Source organism: Ailuropoda melanoleuca, chromosome 18, assembly GCF_002007445.2.
Source record: "Ailuropoda melanoleuca isolate Jingjing chromosome 18, ASM200744v2, whole genome shotgun sequence".
NCBI classification, from domain to species: Eukaryota; Metazoa; Chordata; class Mammalia; order Carnivora; family Ursidae; genus Ailuropoda; species Ailuropoda melanoleuca.
The window spans coordinates 32,981,819-33,005,555 of NC_048235.1; the positions used below are offsets into that span (position 1 = coordinate 32,981,819).

General features: G+C 37.3%; 1 protein-coding gene across 1 annotated transcript in view; it reads right to left on the minus strand.

The window, feature by feature from the left end:
- LOC100463615 (disintegrin and metalloproteinase domain-containing protein 5) overlaps positions 1–23,737 on the minus strand; it is a 137,593-nt gene that overhangs the window by 38,462 nt on the left and 75,394 nt on the right. The window contains exons 13-14 of the mRNA XM_034647778.1: positions 13,082–13,172; positions 12,366–12,585 (exon numbers count right to left, since the gene is read on the minus strand). Of these exons, the coding sequence (XP_034503669.1) occupies positions 12,366–12,585; positions 13,082–13,172 (311 nt within the window). The remainder of the gene's footprint in view (positions 1–12,365; positions 12,586–13,081; positions 13,173–23,737) is intronic.

The following is a 23,737-nucleotide window of genomic DNA, read 5'->3' on the forward strand; positions in this document are numbered from 1 at the left end:
TGGAAGTTTCAACATAACAGAGCTCAATTCTTTACAAATTGATCTATCAAAATAACAGCAAGACTGGCTTGTAAGCAAAAACAAGCTTATTCTAAAATGTATATGGACAAGCACAAGCCATAGAATAGCTAAAATAATCTTGACCAAAAGAACAAAATGAAAGGAATCACTCCACCCAATATTAAGGCTTCTTATACAGCTAACGTAATCAATAGTGTGATATTGGTGGAGGAACAGAAAATCAATAAACCAGAGCATAAAACCCCAGAAATATACTCATGTAAGTATGATCAATGGTTTTTGAACAAAAGTGCAAACCTATGTAACAGTTTTTTCCACAAATGGTACTAGAACAACTGCACATCTGTAGTGGCTAATTTTAAGTATCAAGTTGGCTAGGCTATGACGCACAGTTGTTTGGTCAAACACTAGTCTAGATTGTGATGTGAAGGTATTTTTTAGATGTAATTAATATTTAAATCGGTAGACTTTGAGTAAAGCAAATTACCCTCCATAATGTGGGTGGGACCCATCCAATCAGTTGAAGGCCTTAAGAGCAAAGACTGAGCTTTTCCCAAAAAAGAAAGTGTTCTTTTCTGGACTGCAACATAGAAACCAACATGAATTTCCATTCTGCTGCTCTGCAGAATTCAGAATCAAGACTGAAACATCAACTCCTCCCTGAATTTGCAGACTGCCTGATCGTCCTGCAGATTTTGAACTTGCCAACTCCCACTGTTAAATAAACTAATTCCTTGAAATAAACGACTCGTTCTGTCTCTGCAAATACACACACACACACACGCACACTATTGATTCTGTTTCTCTGGAGAACCCTAATACAATATCCATAGACAAAAAAAATCATGACCTAAATTTCACACCTCATTCAAAAATTTACTCAAAATAAAAGATGTTTAGGAAAACACAAGGCAGAAAACTTTTGGGTATCTAGGACTAGACAAAGAGCTCTTTAAGTTGACTTGAAAGCGTTTACTCTGAAAGCCCATGAAGAGAATGAAAATTAAGCTACATATTAAAAGAAAATATTTACAAGCCACATAACGGACAAAAAAAATTAGTATCCAGTATAGAAATCTCAAAACTTGACGATAAAAAAAAAATCTAACTAGAAAATGTGAAAAGGACTTCAGGAGAAATTTTACTGACAACAATATATAAATGGCACATAAATGCACAAAAAGATATACATCATTAGCCATTAAGGAAATGCAAATTAAAACCACAATGAGATAGCACTATCTACCTATTAGAATGGCTAAAATACAAATTAATGATAACACCAAATGCTGGTGAAGATGCAGAGAAACTGGGTATCTCATTATTGCTGATGGAGTTAAAGAAGTACAGCCACTCCGGAAAACAGATTTGCAATCCCTTAAGAAATTAAATATACATAGGCCACATGGCTCAGCAACTGCATTCCAGGGGAATGAAAAATTATGTCCACACAAAAACCTCCACAAATGTCAATAGCAACTTGGTTTGTAACAGCTGAAAACTGGAAACAACACAAATACTTTTTTTAAGATTTATTTATTTGAAAGAGAGTGCATGTGAGAGTGGGGGGAGGGGCAGAAGAAAAGGGGTATTGAGAATCCTCTAGCAGACTCCCCGCTGAGCACAGAGCCTGATGCAGGGCTTGATCCCAGGATCCTGAGATCATGACCTGAACCAAAATCAAGAGTTGGGCACTTAACCAAGTGAACCACCCAGGTGCCCCCCAAATACTCTTAATGGTTAAGAATGAATGGTTAGGGAGGAAGGTGAGATGGCTGTTTCAACCTGTCCCTTGAATTTAGGTGGATGTCTACCAAAAACCACTCTGAACACCCACAAAACCAGCCTGAGATATAAGAATATGTATCTAGATCTTTACAAGCAGAAAAGCACGGCTTTTTGTGAGGTAGGAAGGGTGGAGTCGTCAATCAGCCTGAAGTTACCAGAAGATTACCAGAAGGGGGAGGGAGCCTCCCTAAGCTGGCTCCTGGAAAGTGATATAACACCGGAGTGCAAAATCAGAACCCTCAGAAATCTGCTCTAGGGAGAAACATCTCGTCTGAAAGGAGCTCTGGAAATAAAAAGGCAGAATTACAGGGGAAGCACTGTGGTCTCAGGATACTAGAGGCCTCAGAGCCAAAGGGGCTTCCTGGACCAGCAAAGTACATGGGCAGTGAAACCAGGAAGCAGGTAATGGTCAGCGAGCCCAGGAAGGGTCTCTCAGCTCGGATCTCCATAAACTGCTGGTTGAGAATTGCTCTTCTCTTGGGCAGCCTGAAAAAATCAGGAGCCTGCACCTGCAACCAGGCAAAAACTTGCAGAGCAGGAGCAGCCAGGAAAGGGCTCTAGAGCAGCACCCAGACCGGATCCAGGAGCTGCCAGTGCATCTGGGACCACTTGCAGTTTTAGAAGCATAAAGGGCAGGGATTCTCCAGGGCCCCTGGAACGACCTTTGAGAGAGTCACTGTGGGAGCGCACCATGAGAGGCGCTGGTTTTCAATGGCACACACAGAAACGGAGACTGATGGTCCTGGAGGGTACAGTGAAGAGAGCAGAATAGAAGTCACTGAGGGTGTGTACCACAGGAGGCTCTGGTTTTCCACATTGCACACAGAGACAGAGACTGTCCTGGAGGATTTAGGGAAAGAGAGCAGGTTGCAATTCTCGGCTCTGGGCCAGAAGTTTGGGTGCAGCCATTGTTGCTCTGACCCTTCAAAGAGGCTCCGAAAGCGCACCAGGGAATAAAAGCACAGAGGTCCAGTTCTCGCTGAGCCCAACCCCCCAACAGGGGAAAGGGGAACTCTGCCTAAGCAGAGCTACCTGAGAAACTGCGTGACAGGCCCCTCCCCCAGAAGGCGGGCTGGAAGACCAAGAGGACAATAACCCTATGCATCCCATAAGAGGTAAAATCCCAACGCAGGGGAAAATTGTGTATTGAGCTCCAGGCGTTGCCTCATAGCTCCTTCATTTTTCTGATGATACTCTCTTTCTTTTTACTCTTTCTCTTCTGCTTTTCCTCTGTTTTTACTTTTTACCATTTTCTCATTTCAACTAGAGGCTTAGTGTACCAACTTATATTCCATAGTATCTTTTTACACCTATATTTTTGGGCTTTTTCACACTCATATTGTTTTATACATACATGCTTTTTGCAGTCCCTTTTTCAGTATTCACCTGCTTTTTCACACCTATATTTTTCCACAACTATTTTTTGTGCTTTTTCACACCTACAATTTTTTACAGATATATGCTTTATTATAGTCCTTTTTTCACTATTCACTTGTGCTTTTTCACATGTTATTCTTTCACCCCTCTATTTTTTGGTATTTTTCACACCTATATTTTTAATGCTTTTCCACACCTATATATTTATAGATATATGATTTATTGTAGTGCTTCTTCACACCCATATTTTTTAACAAATATATACTTCACTGTAGCCCTTTTTTCACTATTCAGTTTTACCTTTTTAAATATACAAGTTTTACTTTCCTTGTAATTTTGGGAAGGAGTGTCTTCTAACAAACCAAAATACACCCAGGAACAACTGAAACATCTGCTTTGTCCACACAGAGATAAAAGCCCCCTTCCCCTGACCCCCACTTTTTAAATTTTTTAAAATTTTTTAAATTTTATTCTTGTGTTTCATTTTGGCTTTCTTTTTTCAGTGGTGACTTCTGACCACTCCATATTTTCCTAGGGTGCATCTTGCTTGGATCATGGTTGATATTTTGGACTCTGTACATTCTCTCAACCATCCCTCAACAGAATGACTAGGAGGAGGAACCCCCAACAATGAAAAGAACCAGAGACAATGGCCTCTGCCTTAGATCTAATGGATATGGATATGAGCAAAATATCAGAGGTAGAATTCAGGATAGCAATCATGAAGTCAATAGCTAGGCTTCAGAAAAACATTAACGACAATATAGAATCTCTAAGGACAGAAATGATATCTAACTAGGCTGAACTAAAAAAAAAATGCTACTAATGAGATCGAGTATAAACTGGATACTCTAACAGCCAGGGTAAAAGAGACAGAATAGAGAACTGGTGATCTAGAAGACAAGCTAATGGAAAAGAAGGAATTGGAGGAAAACAGACATAGGCTGCTAGTAGCACATGAGAAAAGGATTGCAGAGATAAATGATGCCATGAAACATTTCAATGTCAGGAATATTAGGATCCCTGAGGGAGTGGAGAGAGACAGGGGGCTAGAAAGTATATTTAAGCAAATCATAACTGAGAACTTCACTAGTCTGGGGAAGGAAACAAACATTTGAATCCAAAAGGCAGAGAGGACCCCTCCCAAAATAAATAAAAATAGATCAACACCCTGACATACAATAGTGAAGCTTGCAAATTTGATAGCCAAGGAAATAATCTGGAGACTAGCCAGGGAGAGGAGGTTCCTTAATATGGAGGGGGGAACATCAAAATAACATCAGACCTGTCCACTGAAACCTGGCAAGCCAGAAAGGGCTGGCAAGACATATTCAGGGTACTAAATAAATAGAACATGCACCCAAGAATACTTTATCCAGCAAGGCTGTCATTCAGAATGGATGGAGAGACAAAGAGCTTTCAAGACAGGCAGAAACTGAAAGAATATGTGACCACTGAGCCAGCCCTGCAAGAAATATTAAGGGTAATTCTGTAAATGAAGAGAGACCACAAGAGTCACACAGACCAGAAAAAAAACAAAAAATCTATAGAAACAGGGGCTGTACAGGCAATATGATGGCCCTAACTTCATATCTTTCAATAGTCACCCTAATGTAAATGGGCTAAATGTTCCCATGAAAAGCCACAGGGTTGCAGATTGGATAAAAAAAAGAAGGACCCATCCATATGCTGTGTACAAGAGACTCATTTTGAACCTAAAGGCCCCTCCAGATTGAAATTGAGGGGATGGAGAACCATCTACTACACTGATGGACCTCAAAAAAAAAAAGCTAGGGTAACAATCCTCATATCAGACAAATTAGATTTGAAAACAAACACTGTAGTAAGAGATGTAGAGGAACACTATATTATACTTAAAGGGTCTATCCAACAAAAGATCTAACAATTGTAACTATCTATGCCCCCAACATGGGAGCAGCCAACTACATAAAACAACTGTTAACCAAAATAAAGAATCATGTTGCTAATATTACATTAATAGTAGGAGACCTCAACACTCCAGTCTCAGCAGTGGACAGATCTTCTAAGCAGAAGGTCAACAAAGAAACAAGAGCTTTGAATGACACATTGGACCAGATGGACTTCATAGGTACATACAGGACATTCCATCCTAAAACAACAGAATACTCATTCTTCTCCAGTGCACATGGAACTTTCTCCAGAATAGACCACATACTGGTCACAAATCAGGTCTCAACTGATACCAAAAGACTGGGATTATTCCAGGCATATTTTCAGACCACAGTGCTTTGAAACTGGAACTCAATCACAGGAAAAGATTTGGAATGAATTCAAACACTTGGAAGTTAAGGAGAATCCTCCTAAAGAATGATTGGGTCAACCAGGAAATTAAGGAAGAACTTTAAAAAGTCATGGAAACTAATGAGAATGAAAACACATTGGTCCAAAACCTATGGGATACTGCAAAGGTGGTCCTAAGGGTGAAATACATAGCCATCTAATCCTCTCTCAGAAAAGGAGAAAAATCCCAAATGCAGAAGCTAACCTTACACCTAAAGGAGCTGGAGAAAAAAACAGCAAAGAAAACCTAAACCAAGCAGGAGAAGAGAAATAATAAAGATTACAGCAGAGATCAATGAAACAGAAGCCAGAAAAACAGTAGAACAGATCAGCAAAACTAGATGCTGGTTTTTGGAAAGAATTAATGAGATTGATAAACCTCAGGCCAGACTTTTCCAAAAGAAAAGGGAAAGGACCTAAATCAATAAAACCATGAATGAAAGGGAAGAGATCACAATTAATACCAAGGAAATAGAAACAATTATTAGAAATTATTATGAGCAACTATATGCCAACAAATTAAACAACCTGGAAGAAATGGATGCCTTCCTGGAAACATAAACTACCAAGACTGACACAAGAAGAAATAGACAATCAGAATATACCAATAACCAGTAATGAAACTGAAGCAGTCACCAAAACCTCCTAAAAAACAAGAGTCCAGGGCCAGATGGCTTCCCAGGGGAATTCTACCAAACCTTTAAAGAAGAAAGAATACCTATTCTCCTGAACCTGTTTCAAAAAATAGAAACAGAAGGAAAACTTCCAAACTCATTCTATGAGGCCAGCATTACCCTGATCCCAAAACCAGGCAAAGACCCTCCAAAAGGAGAATTACAGACCGATATCCTTGACGAATATGGATGCCAAAATTTTTAACACAATCCTAGCCAATAGGATCCAACAGTACATTAAAAGGATTATCCATCACAACCAGATGGGATTTATCCCTAGGATGCAAGGATGGTTCAACTTTGGCAAATCAATCAACGTGATAGAGCATATTGATAAAAAGAAAAGACAAGAACCATATGATCCTCTCAATGGATGCAGAAAAAGCATTTGACAAAAGACAGCATCCGTTCCTGATTAAAACTCTTCAGAATGTAGGCATAGAGGGAAAGTACCTCAATATCATAAAAGCCATCTATGAAAAGCCCACAGCGAATATCATTCTCAATGGGGAAAAGCTGAGAGCTTTTCCCTTAAGGTCAGGAACACAACAGGGATGCCCACTCTCACCATGATTGTTCAACATAGCACTAGAAGTCCCAGCCTCAGCAATCAGACAACAAAAAGAAATAAAAGGCATCCAAACTGGCAAAGAAGTCAAACTCTCTCTCTTCACAGATGACATGATATTAAATGTGGAAACCCAAAGACTCCAACCCCAAATTACTAACACTCATACAACAATTCAGTAATGTGGCAGGATAGAAAATCAATGCACAGAAATCAATTGCATTTCTATACACTAACAATGTAACTGAAGAAAGAGAAATTAAGGAATTGATTCCATTTACAATATCACCAAAAACTGTAAGATACCTAGGAATAAACCTAACCAAAGAGGTTAAGGATCTATACACTAGAAACTATAGAACACTTATGAAAGAAATTGAGGAAGACACAAAGAGATGGAAAAACATTCCATGCTCATGGATTGGAAGAATAAACATTGGAAGAATAAACATTAAAATGCCTATGCTGCCCAGAGCAATCTACACTTTCAGTGCCATCCCTATCAAAATACCATTGGCATTTTACACAGAGCTGGAACTAACAATCCTAAAAATGTGTATGGAATGAGAAAAGGCCCTGAATCAACAGGGGAATGTTGAAACAGAAAACCAAAGCTGGGGGCATCACGTTGCCTGACTTCAAGTTATATTACAAAGTTGTGGTCACCAAGACAGCATGGTATTGGCACATAAACTGACACATAGATCAATGAAACAGAATAGAGGCCCCAGAAATGGACCCTCAACTCTACAGTCAATAAATCTTTGAGAAAGCAGGAAAAAAAATATCCAATGGAAAAAAAGACAGTCTCTTCAGTAAATAGGGCTGGGAACATTGGACAGCCCCATGCAGAAGAATTAAACTGGACCATTCTCTTATACCATACATAAAGATAAACTCAAAATGGATGAAAGACCTCAAGGTGAGACAGGAATCCATAAAATCCTAGAAGTTAACATAAGCAGCAGAAGTTCAACATCGCCACAGCAACTTCTTCCAAGACATGTCTCCAAAGGCAAGGGAAACAAAAGCAAAATGAACTTTTGGGACTTCATCAAGATAAAAAGCTTCTGCACAGCAAAGGGAACAGTCCACAAAACTAAGAGGTAACCCATGGAATGGGAAAAGATATTTGCAAAAGGCATTACAGATAAAGGGCTGGTGTCCAAGATCTATAAAGAACTTCTCAAACTCAACACCCAAAAAACAATCCAGTCAAAAAATGGGCAGAAGACATAAACAGACATTTCTCCAAAGAGGACATACAAATGGCTAACAGAAACATGAAAAAATGTTCAATACCACTAGCCATCAGGAAAATACAAATCAAAATCACAATGAGGTACCACCTTACACCAGTTAGAATGCCAAAAATTAGCAAGGCAGGAAACAACAAATGTTGGTGAGGGTGTGGAGAATAGGCAACCCTCATACAGCGTTTGTGGGAATGCAAGCTGGTGCGGCCATTCTGGAAAACAGTATGGAGTTTCCTCAAGACATTAAAAATAGAGCTACCCCACGACCCAGCAATTACACTAGTAGGTATTTACCCCACAGATACAGATGCAGTGAAAAGAAGGGGCACGTGCATCCCAATGTTCATAGCAGCAATGTCCACAGTAGCCAAACTGTGGAAGGAGCCCAGATGCCCTTCCACAGATGAATGGAGAAGGAAGTGGTACATATATACAATGGAATATTACTCAGCCATCAGAAAGGATAAATACCCACCATTTGCATTGACATGGATGCAACTGGAGGGGATTATGCTAAGTGAAATAAGTCAAACAGAGAAAGACAATTATCATATGATTTCACTCATATGTGGAACATAAGGGATAGCACAGAGGACCATAGGGGAAGGGAGGGAAAACTGAAGGGGGGAAATCAGAAAGGGAGAGAAACCATGAGGAACTCTGCACCCTGGGAAACAAACTGAAGGTTTCAGAAGAGACAGAAGTGGGGGAATGGGGTAGCCAGGTGATGGATATTAAGGAGGCCACGTGTTGTGATGAGCCCTGGGTGTTATATGCAACTAATGAATTGTTGAACACTAAATCAAAAACTAATGATGTACTATCTATAAGTTGGCTAACTGAACATAATAAAAAAATATAAATATAAAAATAATTACACTGAAAAAAAGAATGAATGGTTACTGAAAAAAAGAATGAATGGTTACACAAAGTGCTGTATATTCATACAATGTAATATTATTCAGCACTAAATATGAATTATTGACATGTGTAGCTTTCTAGATAGATCCCAAGGATTTTATGCTGGGTGACAAAAACTTATCTCTAGACATTATTACATAATTCTATTATTATAACATTCTCCAAATGACAGAATTATAGAGATAGAGAACTGATTAAAACACAGCATTAGGTATACAGCAGAAATGTATGATTACAAAATGAAGCCATGACAGAGTTCCACTTCGGTCATGGAATAGTTCTGTATTTCGATTATGATGGTGGTTCCATGAATATACATGTTATATAATTTCACAGAATTACACACATACATATACACATTTTTGTAAAAAGAAATGAAATCTAAATAAGATTTCTACCGAAGTCAATTTCCTGCTTTTTATATTGTACAGGTTAAAGATATTAAGACAATATGGCTGTTGGATAGACAGGACCTCTCTAACCTATTTTCCATTGAAGTATAATTATTTCAAAATTAAAAGTTAATTAAAGAAAAAAAAGACTACCAAAAACTGTGGCTAATTCTGGGTAAGTGAGTTCTGGGTAATGGTTTTCCTTCTTCATATTTTTCTCTATTTCAAAAATTATTCAAAGATATATTACCTGTTTAATTTATATTTCTATTAATTTTGTAATATTAAAAGTGAAAATGTTATAAACACTAAAAATACTGGGAATACATGTTCTGAAATATAAAGAAAATTTATCTCTAGGTGATGGTACTATGAATGATTTTTTTCCTTTTCTGTATTTTCAAGTCATTTTTGATCTGTGTGTATTATTTCATAATGGAAAAATTGCATTTATTTTAATAAATCAAATAACATTCAGCCAGATAAAATAATAAGGAAGCACTTTAGAACTGATGTAAATTAGTTACCACAAAATGTGTTAAGCAGAAAAAAGTGCAAAAGCATTTATAGTATACTACTTTTTGTTTAACAAAGGAGATATAAAAAATGTATATATCTGCTCCATTGTGCAAAAAATAAAAGGTAAGATAACTAAAACAAAATAAAAACTAAGATTATAGAAACTAATAATAAAAACTAATTGTTTCTCTATTGGGAGTAGGGGAGAGTAATGAGAATGGATAGAAGGTTTGCAGGGATGGGAATGGAGTGGAAGGATAAAAAAATGATAATTCCCTGAATATAACCATATATAGTTTTGAATATTTTAATTTTTTTTGAAGACTGTATTTATTTGATAGAGAGCTCATGTGCGTAGGAGTGGGGGGGAGGGTAGGAGCAGAGAGAAAGACACAAGCAGACTCATGCTGAACACAGAGCCAGTCTCAAAGCTCAGTCTCACAACCCTGAGATTACAACCTGAGCTAAAATCAACAGTTGGGCATTTAACTGACTAAGCCACCCAGGTGTCCCTATAGTTTTGAAACTTAAAATTCCTTTTATATTTCACATATCAGAAACTAAAATAGGGGCGCCTGGGTGGCACAGCGGTTGGGCGTCTGCCTTCGGCTCAGGGCGTGATCCCGGCGTTATGGGATCAAGCCCCACATCAGGCTCCTCTGCTATGAGCCTGCTTCTTCCTCTCCCACTCCCCCTGCTTGTGTTCCCTCTCTCGGTGGCTGTCTCTATCTCTGTCGAATAAATAAATAAAAAATTTAAAATTAAAAAAAAAGAAACTAAACTAAAATAAAATGAACAGGACAGGACAGGGGGAAATCCAAAAAGCTTACTGTTTTTCAAATGAACAATCTAACCACATTAAGAAGGAAAAATGAATTAACCCAAATAATTTTTGGAATAAAATATTTTTACATATGTTTTTAGGCTAAGGGCAAAAAGAATTTCACAGTGGAACGAGCTAGCAATTCTGAGATAGTTTAATGTGTATTCCAAAGGCATCCAAGGATGGAATTTTTATATATCAACTGTCAAAGAAAGTGTCAAAGTATATCACTATCAAAGAAAATAGTCACAAGTATGAAAAGGTAAGAGGCTAGAATGAACCCTATATTGTGGATTCAACTTGAAAGTGTAATTTTGACCTCATGCTTTTTAATGTAGATATGTAGATATAGAAATAGATACAAAATTTGATTGTAAATATACATATGTATGTGTATATATATATATATATGCATATATTCACATATATGTATCTGTAGGTTTTCATATACATGAATAGTATATAGACATAGATATACATTCCCTACCTCTGTCTACTGATGGCTCCAGAAGTGACACTCTCATAGCAAAAAGCAAAATTAATACCTAGATCTTGGTTTCTAAATATGATTTCCCATTCAAATGAACCAGAGTTCCTTGGCGAATGGCTGATTTTAGGAACTGGGGCAGGAAACATTCAATATGAACGTAGAACATCTTGTGATTCTGGAAAGTAAGGTAGCACTCAAAAAGAAAAAAAAATCCCACAATGTTAAGAGTTTGTCAAAGAGACATGAGTTGACTGAAAGAACACCCAATGGCCAAAGCTAGAAAAACTTGAACAATGAAATCAATAAAGTAGCACTGGATTATAACCCAGACCATAACGTAAATATCCATGAGTTTATACTGTTACAAATAAATGACTGAATAAATAAATGGAGAACAGACAAACTTTTGGTGCAGAGGAATTCAAAATAATTTATGGAGCTACTGAGCCCCCATGAAGGGGAAACATAACTTCCTACTCCTTAAATATGGGCTTTGCACAGTAACTTCTTTCAAGGAAGTACAATATGGAAAGGGAAATAAAGAGTAACTTAACAGTGAGAAATTTGACATATATTACCTCAGGCAGGTAATCAAGGTTAACATCAATACTTGATAATGATATGATGAAAGATACTTTACCTCTGGGGTTTCCCTCCCAAGAATACATAAACCCAGCCTAATCATAAGAGAAACGTTAGACAAATTTTAATTTGCGGGACATTCTACAGAATACCTGACCAGTTCTTGAAACTGTCAAGGCCATCAAAAACAAAGAAATTATGAGAAACCATCACTGTCAAGAGAAGCTGATGAAAACGTAACTAATAAATGTAATGGGTATTCTGGGTGGAATCCTGGAAAAGACATTAGGTAAAAGAAATCTGAATGAAGTATGGAATTTATTTAATATAATGTATGAACATTATTATTTCTTTGATTATAACAAATGTACCATATTATTGTTAGATGTTAATAACTGGGAAAATTGGATATGTTGCTTATAGAGTAATGGTATGTTCTAAAACTGGATATGGTGATGGTTGTATAATTCCAAACAATCAAAAGCAGTGACTTGTACATATCATGGCTGACTATTATGGTAAACAATATTTCAACAAGACTGTTTAAAAAAGAATTGCTTGGTATATTGCCAAAATGAGTATAACTATAAAAAATAATTTTAAAACACTTGAAAATTTGTAGTTCTTATTACCATATCAGGACCACACACAGTGCCATCTTGTACAAATGTATCATCTCTCTCTTCGGGTAAATCAATTGCTGTCCATGGATTTTTAGGGATTTTTTCTGTGACTCGAAATGTAGATACACACATTTCTTCTCGGACATGCGTGTAAATGATAGATAAATTTGCACGTGATACTAATGCTTTGTGTGGCCAGGCACAAACTAATTTTCCACATAGGAGATTACTAGAATCATAAGGCAGAAAAAATTCTCTTATTATTTACTGAAATAACACAGATTACGATATACTTTAGTTTAAAAAAAAAAGTGTCTTACTCATTTAACTCCAGGTCACAGCAATATTCTTTCAGAAAACTTTTTGAGCACATTGATTTATATGCGATTGGCTGTTTTTGTTCCGTGAGGCTATGTGCCAAGGGAAAAACTAATGATATCTGCAATCTGACAGCCCTGGTCTGTCTTAAATTAACTTCTGAAATTTGAGCAAATTATCACCAGTCTTTAAGTCTTTCATTCGTAAAATAGAATAAATAATTCTTACTACAAATATCATCGTTGTATCATTATAGGCACTGAATACATGTCATTTGCAGGCAATGGGTATACTGTTCAGTTCAGATCATGAAACAAAGAAACTTGTGGTAAATTCCCATATATTCTAGGATCTTAGCAATATATAACCTAAATCCCAATCAAAATTATAAATTTCAAAATACATACGCATAAGCACAAAAGGTTCGGCCACAGTTTCCATATCTATCTCCTCTTGAATTTACTTCATCATAACAAGCAAATGGACCACCTCTAGAAGCTAAAAGAAAAAAAAATTCAGTAAAATATCGTACATAATTCCAATACTCATTGTAGAAATAATAAACTCACTTTGGAAATTATAATGTGATACCTAAGGAGGTTTATAATTACCTAGCATTAAAAAGTTGTTGAGGTAGCTTTTGGGGAGGCAAGATGGAAGAGGAGTAGGAGACCCTGTTTCAATCTGTCCCCTGAATTTAGTTGGATATCTACCAAACCATTCTGAAGACCCACAAAATCAGCCTGAGATGTAAGAATATGTATCTGGATCTCTACAAGCAGAAAAGTGTTGACTGTTGCAAGGTAGGAAGGGCAGAGTCATGAAGCTGCAGGGAGATATCAGAAGATAAAGAGAAGGGGAGGGAGCTTCCATAAACTGGCTCCTGGAAAGTGATGTAACACCGGAGCACAAAAGTGTCCTGTGCCAGGGACCAGACAAAACCTTGCAGAGTGGTAGCAGCCAGGAAAGGTCTCTAGAGCAGCAGTCAAACAGGTCCAGGAGCCTCAGGTATGTGTGCGAGCCCAGGAATGCTCTCAGTTTTAGAAGCACCAACAGCAGGGACACTCTTGGGCCCCAGGACAGCCTCTGAGTGAGTAACTGTGGGCACACATCGTGAGAGGCTATGGTTTTTGGCAGCACACACAGAAACAGGGGGTTTAGTGAAGAGTGCAGACTGCAATTTTTGTGCTCTGGGACAGAGATTTGGGTGTAGTCATTTTTGCTCTGAACCTCTAGGAGGCACAGAAAGTGCCCAGAGAACAAAAGCTCAAAAAAACAGTTTCCACTGAGCCAACCCCCCCCACACACACACAGGGGGTTAGAGCACCCCTGAGGGTTGTCTGAGAAACAGCAAGATAGGCCCCTCCCCCAGAAGACCAGGTGGAAGAACAACAGGATGACAAACCTAGGGTCCCCATAAAACTGTAAAATCCCAACGCAGCGGGAAAATAGTACATTGAGCTCCAGTCGTTGCCTCATGGTTTATGTTTCAGATTCAACTCTCTTTTTCTTTTTCTTTCGCTTATGCTTCTCTGTTTTGTTTTTTTACCTTTTTCTCATTTCAACTAGATGTTTAATATATCAACTTATATTTCAGAGTGGTTTTTTAACTTGTACTTTTTCACACCTATAATTTTTTGTAAATAGATGCTTCACTGTAGTCCTTTCTTCCCTATTCAATATTACCTTTCCATATATACAAAGTTTTACTTTCCCTTTAATTTTGGAAAGCAGTGTCCTCTAACAAAGAGAACGAAATACACCCAGGAACATCCTACTTTGTCCACACTGAGAAATTATATCCCCCTTCTCCTCACCCCGCCCTTTTTTTTCTTTTTTTAAGAATTTTAAAAATTTTATAAATTTTATTCTTGTGTTTCATTCTGGCTTTGTTTTTTCAGTGGTGGCTTCTGACCACTTCAAATTTTCCTAGGGTCCATCTTATTTGGGTCGTGGACTCTGTATGCTCCCTCAACCATCTCTCAACAGAATGACTAGGAGGAGGAACTCCCAACAATGAAAAGAACCAGAGACAATGGCCTCTGCCACAGATCTAATGGATATGGATATAAGCAAAATGTCAGATAGACTTCAGGGCAGCAATTATGAAGTGAATAGCTAGGCTTGAGAAAAGCATTAACGACAATATAGAATCTCTAAGTGCAAAATGAGTTCTAATCAGGTCAAACTAAAAAATGCTATGAATGAGATGCAGTCTAAACTGGATACTCCAACAGCCACAAATTAGTGATCTCGAAGATAAGCTGATAGAAACGAGGGAAGCCAAGGAAGATAGGGATAGGCATCTAGAAGCCCATGAGAACAGACTTAGAGAGATCAATGATGCCATGAAATGTTCCAATGTCAGAATTATTGGGATCCCTGAGGGGGTGGAAAGAGAGAGAGGACTAGAAGGTATATTTGAGCAAATCATAGCTGAGAACTTCCCTAATCTGCGGAAGGAAACACACATTCGAGTCCAAGAGGCAGAGAGGACCCCTCTCAAGGGCAATAAAAATAAACCAACATCTCAGCATTTAATAGTAAAGCTTGCAAATCTTAGAGCCAAGGAAGCTATCCTGATAGCAGCTATGGGGAAAAGATTACTTACGTAAGGAGGTAGGAACATCAGAATAACATCAGACCTGTCCACAGAGACCTGGCAAGCCAGAAAGGGCTGGGAGTACATATTCAGGGTACTAAATGAAAAGAACACACAGCCAAGAATACTTATCCAGCAAAGCTGTCATTCAGAATGGACGGAGAGACAAAGAGCTTCCAGGACTGGCAGACCCAGAAAAGACCTCGAATTGCCAGGTGTTATATGTAACTAATGAATCATTGAACACTACATCAAAACTAACGACAGTGGCTAACTGTACATAATAAATAAATAAATAAGGGCGCCTGGGTGGCACAGCGGTTAAGCGTCTGCCTTTGGCTCAGGGCATGATCCCAACGTTATGGGATAGAGCCCCACATCAGGCTCCTCCGCTATGAGCCTGCTTCTTCCTCTCCCACTCCTCTTGCTTGTGTTCCGTCTCTCGCTGGCTGTCTCTATCTCTGTCAAATAAATAAATAAAATCTTTAAAATAAATATAAATAAATAAATAATAATAAAAAAAACAATAACAAAAGGATTGTACCAGGTTTAGAATTAGATAACCTGGCATGCCTTACACCTTGTTTGTTCATAGAGCATTGAATATTTATATGTATTTGACTTACTTTCTGCCTTTTAAGATATGTGAGATATAAGGTGAAATGTATGTATTAATTAAATTATTAGTTATGCTACTAACTAAACTAACTGTATTAAACTAAAAAAAGGTTGCTGAGGTACATTTAGAATTAAAAAGAGAGCTCCTCATTTTAAGCTTTGTAGACTTTGTTCAGTACCAAACAGAAAATAAACCTTATTCAAATGGCATTATATTAGTGGAAATATAAGCATTTGACAAAACACAGCATCCTTTCCTGATTAAAACCCTTCAGAGTGTATGGATAGAGGGTACATTCCTCAATATCATAAAAGCCATCAATGAAAAGCCTACAGTGAATATCATTCTCAATGGGGAAAAGCTGAAAGCCTTTCCCTTAAGATCAGGAACACGACAAGGATGCCCACTCTCGCCACTATTGTTCAACATAGTACTAGAAGTCCTAGCAACAGCATTCAGATAACAAAAAAGAATAAAAGGTATTCAAATTGGCAAAGAAGAAGTCAAACTGTCTCTCTTCACAGATGAGATGATACTTTATATGGAAAACCCAAAAGACTCCACCCCCAAATTCTAGAACTCATACAACAATTCAGTAATGTGGCAGGATACAAAATCAATGCTCAGAAATCAGTTGCATTTCTATACACAAACAAAGAGACTGAAGAAAGAGAAATTAGGGAATCTATTCCATTTACAATAGCACCAAAAATCATATCTCTGAATAAACTTAACCAGAGAGGTAAAGGATCTATATTCTAGAAACTAGAGAACACTGCTGAAAGACATTGAAGAAGACACAAAAAGATGGAAAAACATTCCATGCTCATGGATTGGAAGAATAAACATAGTTAAAATGTCAATGCTACCCAGAGCAATCTACACTTTCCACACCATCCCAATGAAAATACCAATGACATTTTTCAAAGAGCTGGAACAAACAATCCTAAAATTTGTGTGGAACCAGAGAAAACCCCAAATCACCAAGGAAATGTTGAAAAAGAAAAACGAAGCTGGGGGCATCATGTTGCTTGATTTCAAGCTATACTACAAAGCTGTGATCACAAAGACAGCATGGTACTGGAACAAAAACAGACACATAGACCAATGAAACAGAATAGAGACTCCAGAAATGGACCCTTGGCTCTCTGGTCCACTAATCTTTGACAAAGCAGGAAAAAACATCCAGTGGAAAAAAGACAGTCTCTTCAATAAATGGTGCTGGGAAAATTGGACAGCTATATGCAAAAGAATGAAACTTGACCACTCTCTCACACAAAGATAAACTCCAAATGGATGAAAGACCTCAATGTGAGACAGGAATCCATCAAAATCATAGAGGAGAACATAGGCTGTTCTTCCAATGTCCTTGACATTGGCCATGGCAACTTCTTTCATGACGCGTCTCCAAAGGCAAGAGAAACAAAAGAAAAAATGAACTCATGGGACTTTATCAAGATAAAAAGTTTCTGCACAGCAAAGGAAACAGTCATCAAAACTAAGAGGCAACCCACAGAATGGGAGTAGATATTTGCAAATGACACTACAGATAAAAGGCTGGTATCCAAGATCTACAAAGAACTTCTCAAACTCAATACATGAGAAACAAATAAATCAAAAAATGGGCAGAAGATATGAACAGACACTTTTCCAATGAAGACATACAAATGGCTGACAGACACATGAAAAAATGTTCAAAATCATTAGCCATCAGGGAAATTCAAATCAAAACCACCTTGAAAAGAAACAAAAAATGTTGGAGAGGATATGGAGAAAGGGGAACCCTCTTACACCGTTGGTGGGAATGCAAGTTAGTACAGCCATTTTGGAAAACAGTGTGGAGGTCCCTCAAAAAAGTTAAAAAATAGAGCTACCCTATGACCCAGCAATTGCACTACTGGGTATTTACCCCAAAGATACAGACATAGTGAAGAGAAGGGCCATGTGCACCCCAATGTTTATACCTGCCTTGTCCACAATAGCTAAATTGTGGAAGGAGCCAAGATGCCCTTCGACAGATGAATGGATAAAGAAAATGTGGTCCATATATACAATGGAATCTTACTCAGCCATCAGAAAAAACGATTACCCAACATTTGCAGCAACATTGATGGGACTGGAGGAGATGATGCTAAGTGAAATAAGCCAAGCAGAGAAAGACAATTATCATATAGTTTCACTCATTTGTGGAACATAAGGAATAGCAGGGAGATCGGTAGGAGAAGGAAGGGAAGAATGAAGGGGGGATAAGCAGAAGGGGGAATGAACCATGAGACTATGGACTCTGGGAAACAAACTGAGGGTTTCAGAGGGGAGGGGAGTGCGGGATTGGGGTCGGCCGGTGATGGGTATTAAGGAGGGCACAAATTGCATGGAGCACTGGGTGTTATACACAAATAATGAATCGTGGAACACTACATCAAAAACTAATGATGTACTGTATGGTGACTAACATAATATAATAAAAAATTAAAAAAAAAAAGAAAATGGGGGAAAGACCTGAATAGACATTTTGCAAAGAAGACATACAAATGGCCAACAGGTACATGAAAAAGTGCTCAACATCACTGATCATCAGGAAGCTGCCACTCAATATCACAGCTAGATATCACCTCACAGCTGTTATGTTTGCTATTATAGAAAAGATAAAAATAACAAATGTTGGCAAGGATTCAGAGAAAAAGGAACTCTTGTATACTGTTGGGAATGTAAATTGGTTCAGCCACTATTGAAAACAGTATGGAAGTTCCTCAAAATCTTAAAAATAGAACTATCATATGATCCAGCAATTCCACTTCTGAGTATTTATCCAAAGTATTTGAAATCATGATCTCATAAAGGTATGTCCACTCCTATGTGCATTGCAGGCTTATTCACAAGAGCCAAAATATGTAAACAACCTAAGTGGCCATTAAGGAGTGAATGTAAAAGAAAATGTGATATATCTATATTATTCAACCAGGAAAAGCAGAAATTCCTGCCATTTGAGATAATACCTTAAAGGCATTATGCTAACTGAAACATATTAGAGGAGAAAAAGAAATCCTATATGATATCACTTATATATCGAATCTAAAAAAGACAAACAGAAACAGGGAGCAATTTGGGGCTTTGTGTAGCGGAAATAGGGAAATATTAGTCAAGGGTACAAACTTCCAGTTATAATATTAATAATCTAATGTGCAACATGTTGGTTATAGCTAATAAATACTGTATTATATACTTGAAAGCTGCTGAGAAAGTAAATCTTCAAAATTTTCACCACAAAAAAAAGGGTAATTATATGGCAGGATGGAGGTGTTAACCAATGCTATGTGATAATCATTTTTCAATATATGAATGTATGAAACCAACATGTTGCATGCCTTAAACTTATACAGCATTATATGTCAATTATATCCTAATAATGTTGGAGGGAAAAGATATTTCAGAAGGAAAAAGACAGCAGCAACATGGCAGTGTAGGAAGTCCTGGACTCTCCTTTCCATTCACAAATTCACTAATTCAGCTTCAATTTATGGATTAATTTTCTTTGTGATGAACCCTAAATGAAATGAAAGTCTTGTTTACTCTGGGAGAATGCGAAACCAGACTCACCAAAGCCAGTAGGGAGATTCAAGACACATTCTCATCAGCAACCTTACCACAGTGCAGTGTCTTACAAGCAGGAAGAGACCATCTAGTCCCCTGCTTCACCCAGCAGCGAAGGATTTGCTTGGAGGTCCAACATGCATACAATTTTCAGGGGGCTGCCCAAAGACCTGGAATCTATATTGCCAGTTCTGGGAGCTCTGATGGGTCTGAACTCTCTGGATGTCCAGGGACTACAGGGGTGGCAGCTTGAACTAGTAGTCATCAATGGTACTCCCCCTGCTCACCACCAAGTGAGTGGATAAATAATCCCAGCTCTCAGCTTCCTCTTTGGGAGGCAAAGACTTGATCCATTCACCCAAAGCCCCAAGTACCAAACAGAAGTCATGAAGCTGACAATACACTAACAACTGAAAAATGCACTAGAGGGGTTCAATAACAGACTAGATCAAGCAAAAGAAATGATCAGTGAACTCAAAAAGAAGTCACTGGAAATTATTAAGAACAACAAACAAGAATGAGAAAGAGTGACTTAAGGGTTTTATGGGGCACCAACAATGGGACTAATATATGTATTATAAAAGTTCTAGAAAAACAATAGAGAAGGAAAGAATCAGGAAGCATATTCAAAACAATTAATGGTTAAAGAACGTCCCAAGTTGAAAGAAGGAAATGGATATCCAGATCGAGAAAGACCAAAGAACCTCTAATAAGGTTCTCCACAAGGCTATGAGGAAATTTTTCAGCAGAGTCCTTACATTCCAGAAGGCAGTGGGATGATATTCAAAGCGCTGAAAGAAAAGTTGCCAACAAAGAATACTATATGGGGCAAAACTGCCCTTTAAAAATTAAAGGGAGAGAAAATTGTTCCAGACAAACAAAAGCTAAATGAGTTCATGACCATTAGACCTCCCTTCCACAAAATGCTAAAGATAGTAATGCCAGCATTATGGTAGCATAAGACATCCCTCCTTATTTTGCCTCCCTTTTAATAAAAAATCCACATATATTTATTATATATCAGGTCTACTTTAGACACTCAAGGAAGAACAGAAGATGGAGAAAAATAGTTCCCAAGCTTCAAGAAATTAAAGATTTAGATGTTAACACATGAAACATGATGTTAAAAGAGCTTATGGGCTTCAGAGTAAGGAAATCTTCCAACGAAGCTTTAAAAAACTTTTAGCTGGGGTGCCTACATGGCTCAGTAGGCTAAATGTCTGACTTCAGCTCAGGTCATGATCTCAGGGTTCTGGGATGCAGCCCCGCTTGTCCCTGTCCTTCTGCCGCTCCCCACTCATGCTTTCTCTCCCTCAGATAAATAAATACAACCTTTTAAAAAAAAGCTTTTTAGCTGAATTATTTTAAATAGAATTAAAGACAGGTAGTGTCTACATATCAAATGAATTGGGGTTTTTTTTGTCTTTACACAAATTTTATTGTGTTAAAATACACACAAAATAAAGTTTACCATCTTAAACATTTTTAAGTGTACAGTTTAATGGTATTAAATACATTCACATTGTATAGCCATCACTACCATCCATTCATATTTTTTCATCTTGCAAAACTGAAACTCTACACTCATTAAACAATAACTCTACATTCCTCCTCCTCCCAAGTCCCTGGCAAATACTATTACATTTTCTCCATCTATGATTTTGACTATGCTAGGTACCACATATCAGTAGAATCATAGAGTATTTGTGTTTTTGTGACTGATTATTTCACTTATGTAAATTGTCCTCAAGATTCATTCATGTTGTAGAATATTGCAAAAATTCTATCTTTTTTAAGGCAGAATAAAATTCTATTGTTAGTTTGTATATACCACATTTTTCTTTTTCCATACATCTATTCATGAACACTTGGGTTGCTTCCAAATTTTATTCTCAATAATGCTGCTATGAACATGAGTGTACAAATATCTCTTCCAGACACTGATTTCAATTCTTTTGGTTACAGTCTCAGAAGTAAGAATGCTGGGTCATATAGTAATTCTATTTCTAGTTTTAGAGGAACAATCATCTATTTTTCACAGCAGATTTTAACATTTTACATCCCCACCAACAGTGCACAAGGGTTCCGATTTCTCTACATACTCACCCATCCTTGTTGGAGTTTTGTGTTGTTGTTGTGTTTTGGGTTTGTTTTGTTGTTTTTTTGTTTTGTTTTGTTTTTTGTAGTCATCCTAATGAGTGTGAAACTGTGGTTTTGATTTACATTTCCCTAATGATTAGTTATGTTGAGCTTCTTTATCTTATTTGGAGAAATGTCTATTCAAGTTATTTGCCCGTTTTTGAATTGAGCTGTTTGTTTTTAGTTATTGAGTTTTAGGAGTTTTCTATATATTCTGGATATTAATTTCTTATCAGATACATGATTCATAAATATTTTCTCCCAATGAAACTACAAAACAGCCAGAAAGCAATTAATAAGATGGCGCCTTGTTTGGATCCAGGTAACTCTGTTGTAGAAACAGTTTTGTGTATTGTAGAATGTTTAGTAGCATCCCTGACTTTTACCTTCCAGAGGCCAGTAATAGTCCTGCCCCAGCTGTAAAAACCATAAATGTCTGCAGGCATCGTGTCTAGTAACCAAAGGCCATAAATGCTAAATGTACTACAATGCACAGGACAGCTTCCCTCATTCCCATCTCTCACAACAAAGAATTATCTGGCCTAAAATATCAATAATGTTGACATTGAAAAACCCTGATGTGAATGTTGGGTTTGTACCCATATTCCTTTAGGTGCTACACAACTTAATCTGGTGACAAATACCCCTAATAATGTATGTTACTTTACAACTAATGAGACCTCCTACTTTTTAAAGGATAAACATCACCACAAACTAAATGATGATAAAAGTTTAACATCATTTTATATTATACGTAAGTATTAATTTTCTGCATGTAAAGAAATTGCAGAAATAACACTGAAGAGCATACCATAGGAGCTAGACTTCTACAAAAACAAAATATGCTAAGAAACAGAAAAGGACACACATTCTATCCTATAAGCATATTTTGGCCAGAAACTAATAATTTAGTGGCACATAATGATTTGTGTTAGGTCTGTGAATAAGATTTCATTGGTTGTTGCCTATAAATCATATATCGTTCTTATCTCAGAAAGCTAATGCCTTCTTCAGAATTCTATTAAGCCCTACTCAAGACCATTCTGGTTAACCAGTGTACATGGCAGATCACAGATGACCTACTCAAAGAATTTTCATTAATTTGGATTGAAATACCGTTACGGCCATGTAATATATCCTTTGTATATATGGACCACATCAGAAAGAATGTTTACGCAACATTTGCAGCAACATGAACGGAACTGGAGGAGATTATGCTAAGTGAAATAAGTCAAGCCGAGAAAGACAATTATCATATGGTTTCACTCATTTATGAAACATAAGAAATAGCAGGAAGATTGGTAGGAGAAGGGAGGGAAGAATGAAGGAGGTGTAAACAGAAGGGGGAATGAACCATGAGAGACTATGGACTCTGGGAAACAAACTGAGGGCCTCAGAGGGGAGGGAGGTGGGGGACTGGGATAGGCTGGTGATGGGTATTAAGAAGGGCACATATTGCATGGTGCACTGGGTGTTACATGCAAATAATGAATCATGGAACATTACATAAAAAACTAAGGATATACTGTATGGTGACTAACATAACATAATAAAAAATTATTATAAAAAAAAAAAGAAATACAGTTATGGTTGAGGAAAAATTTTCAACTCCAAAATTTTCAATTTCTTTTTGCCCCCAAGCTCTGCAGGAGGCTCACAAAAAGTGATTGTTTTTCAAAAATAAATACAAAAGCTAACTGATAGTCAAGCCCAGACTTATCACGTCCTAAGTACATTAACACAAGTAGTCACTAGGATTGGAGAGACATTTCTTCAAATCAAGATGCTTTAGATATTATATTTACCTCCAAGTAATTTGTAATACTTTGGGAGACTATTATACTTAAACACCTGTAGCTCTCACAGAGAGTTTTAAATCACTCAAAATCACTGCTAATACTAAAGAAACAGTAAACAAGATAAATAACTTGGGGGATACCTAGTTGATATCCCACTACATGGATCTAAGTTTATCTAACTAGCACTGAAATTTAGTTTCCTGATTTTACTTAGGGAAACACTGAATCATGAATCTGAAGTAGCTTCCTGTTTCTCCTAATTTTACTGGCCATTTGTTTGTTTGTATCTCAACTATGTTTTAAATACTAATGT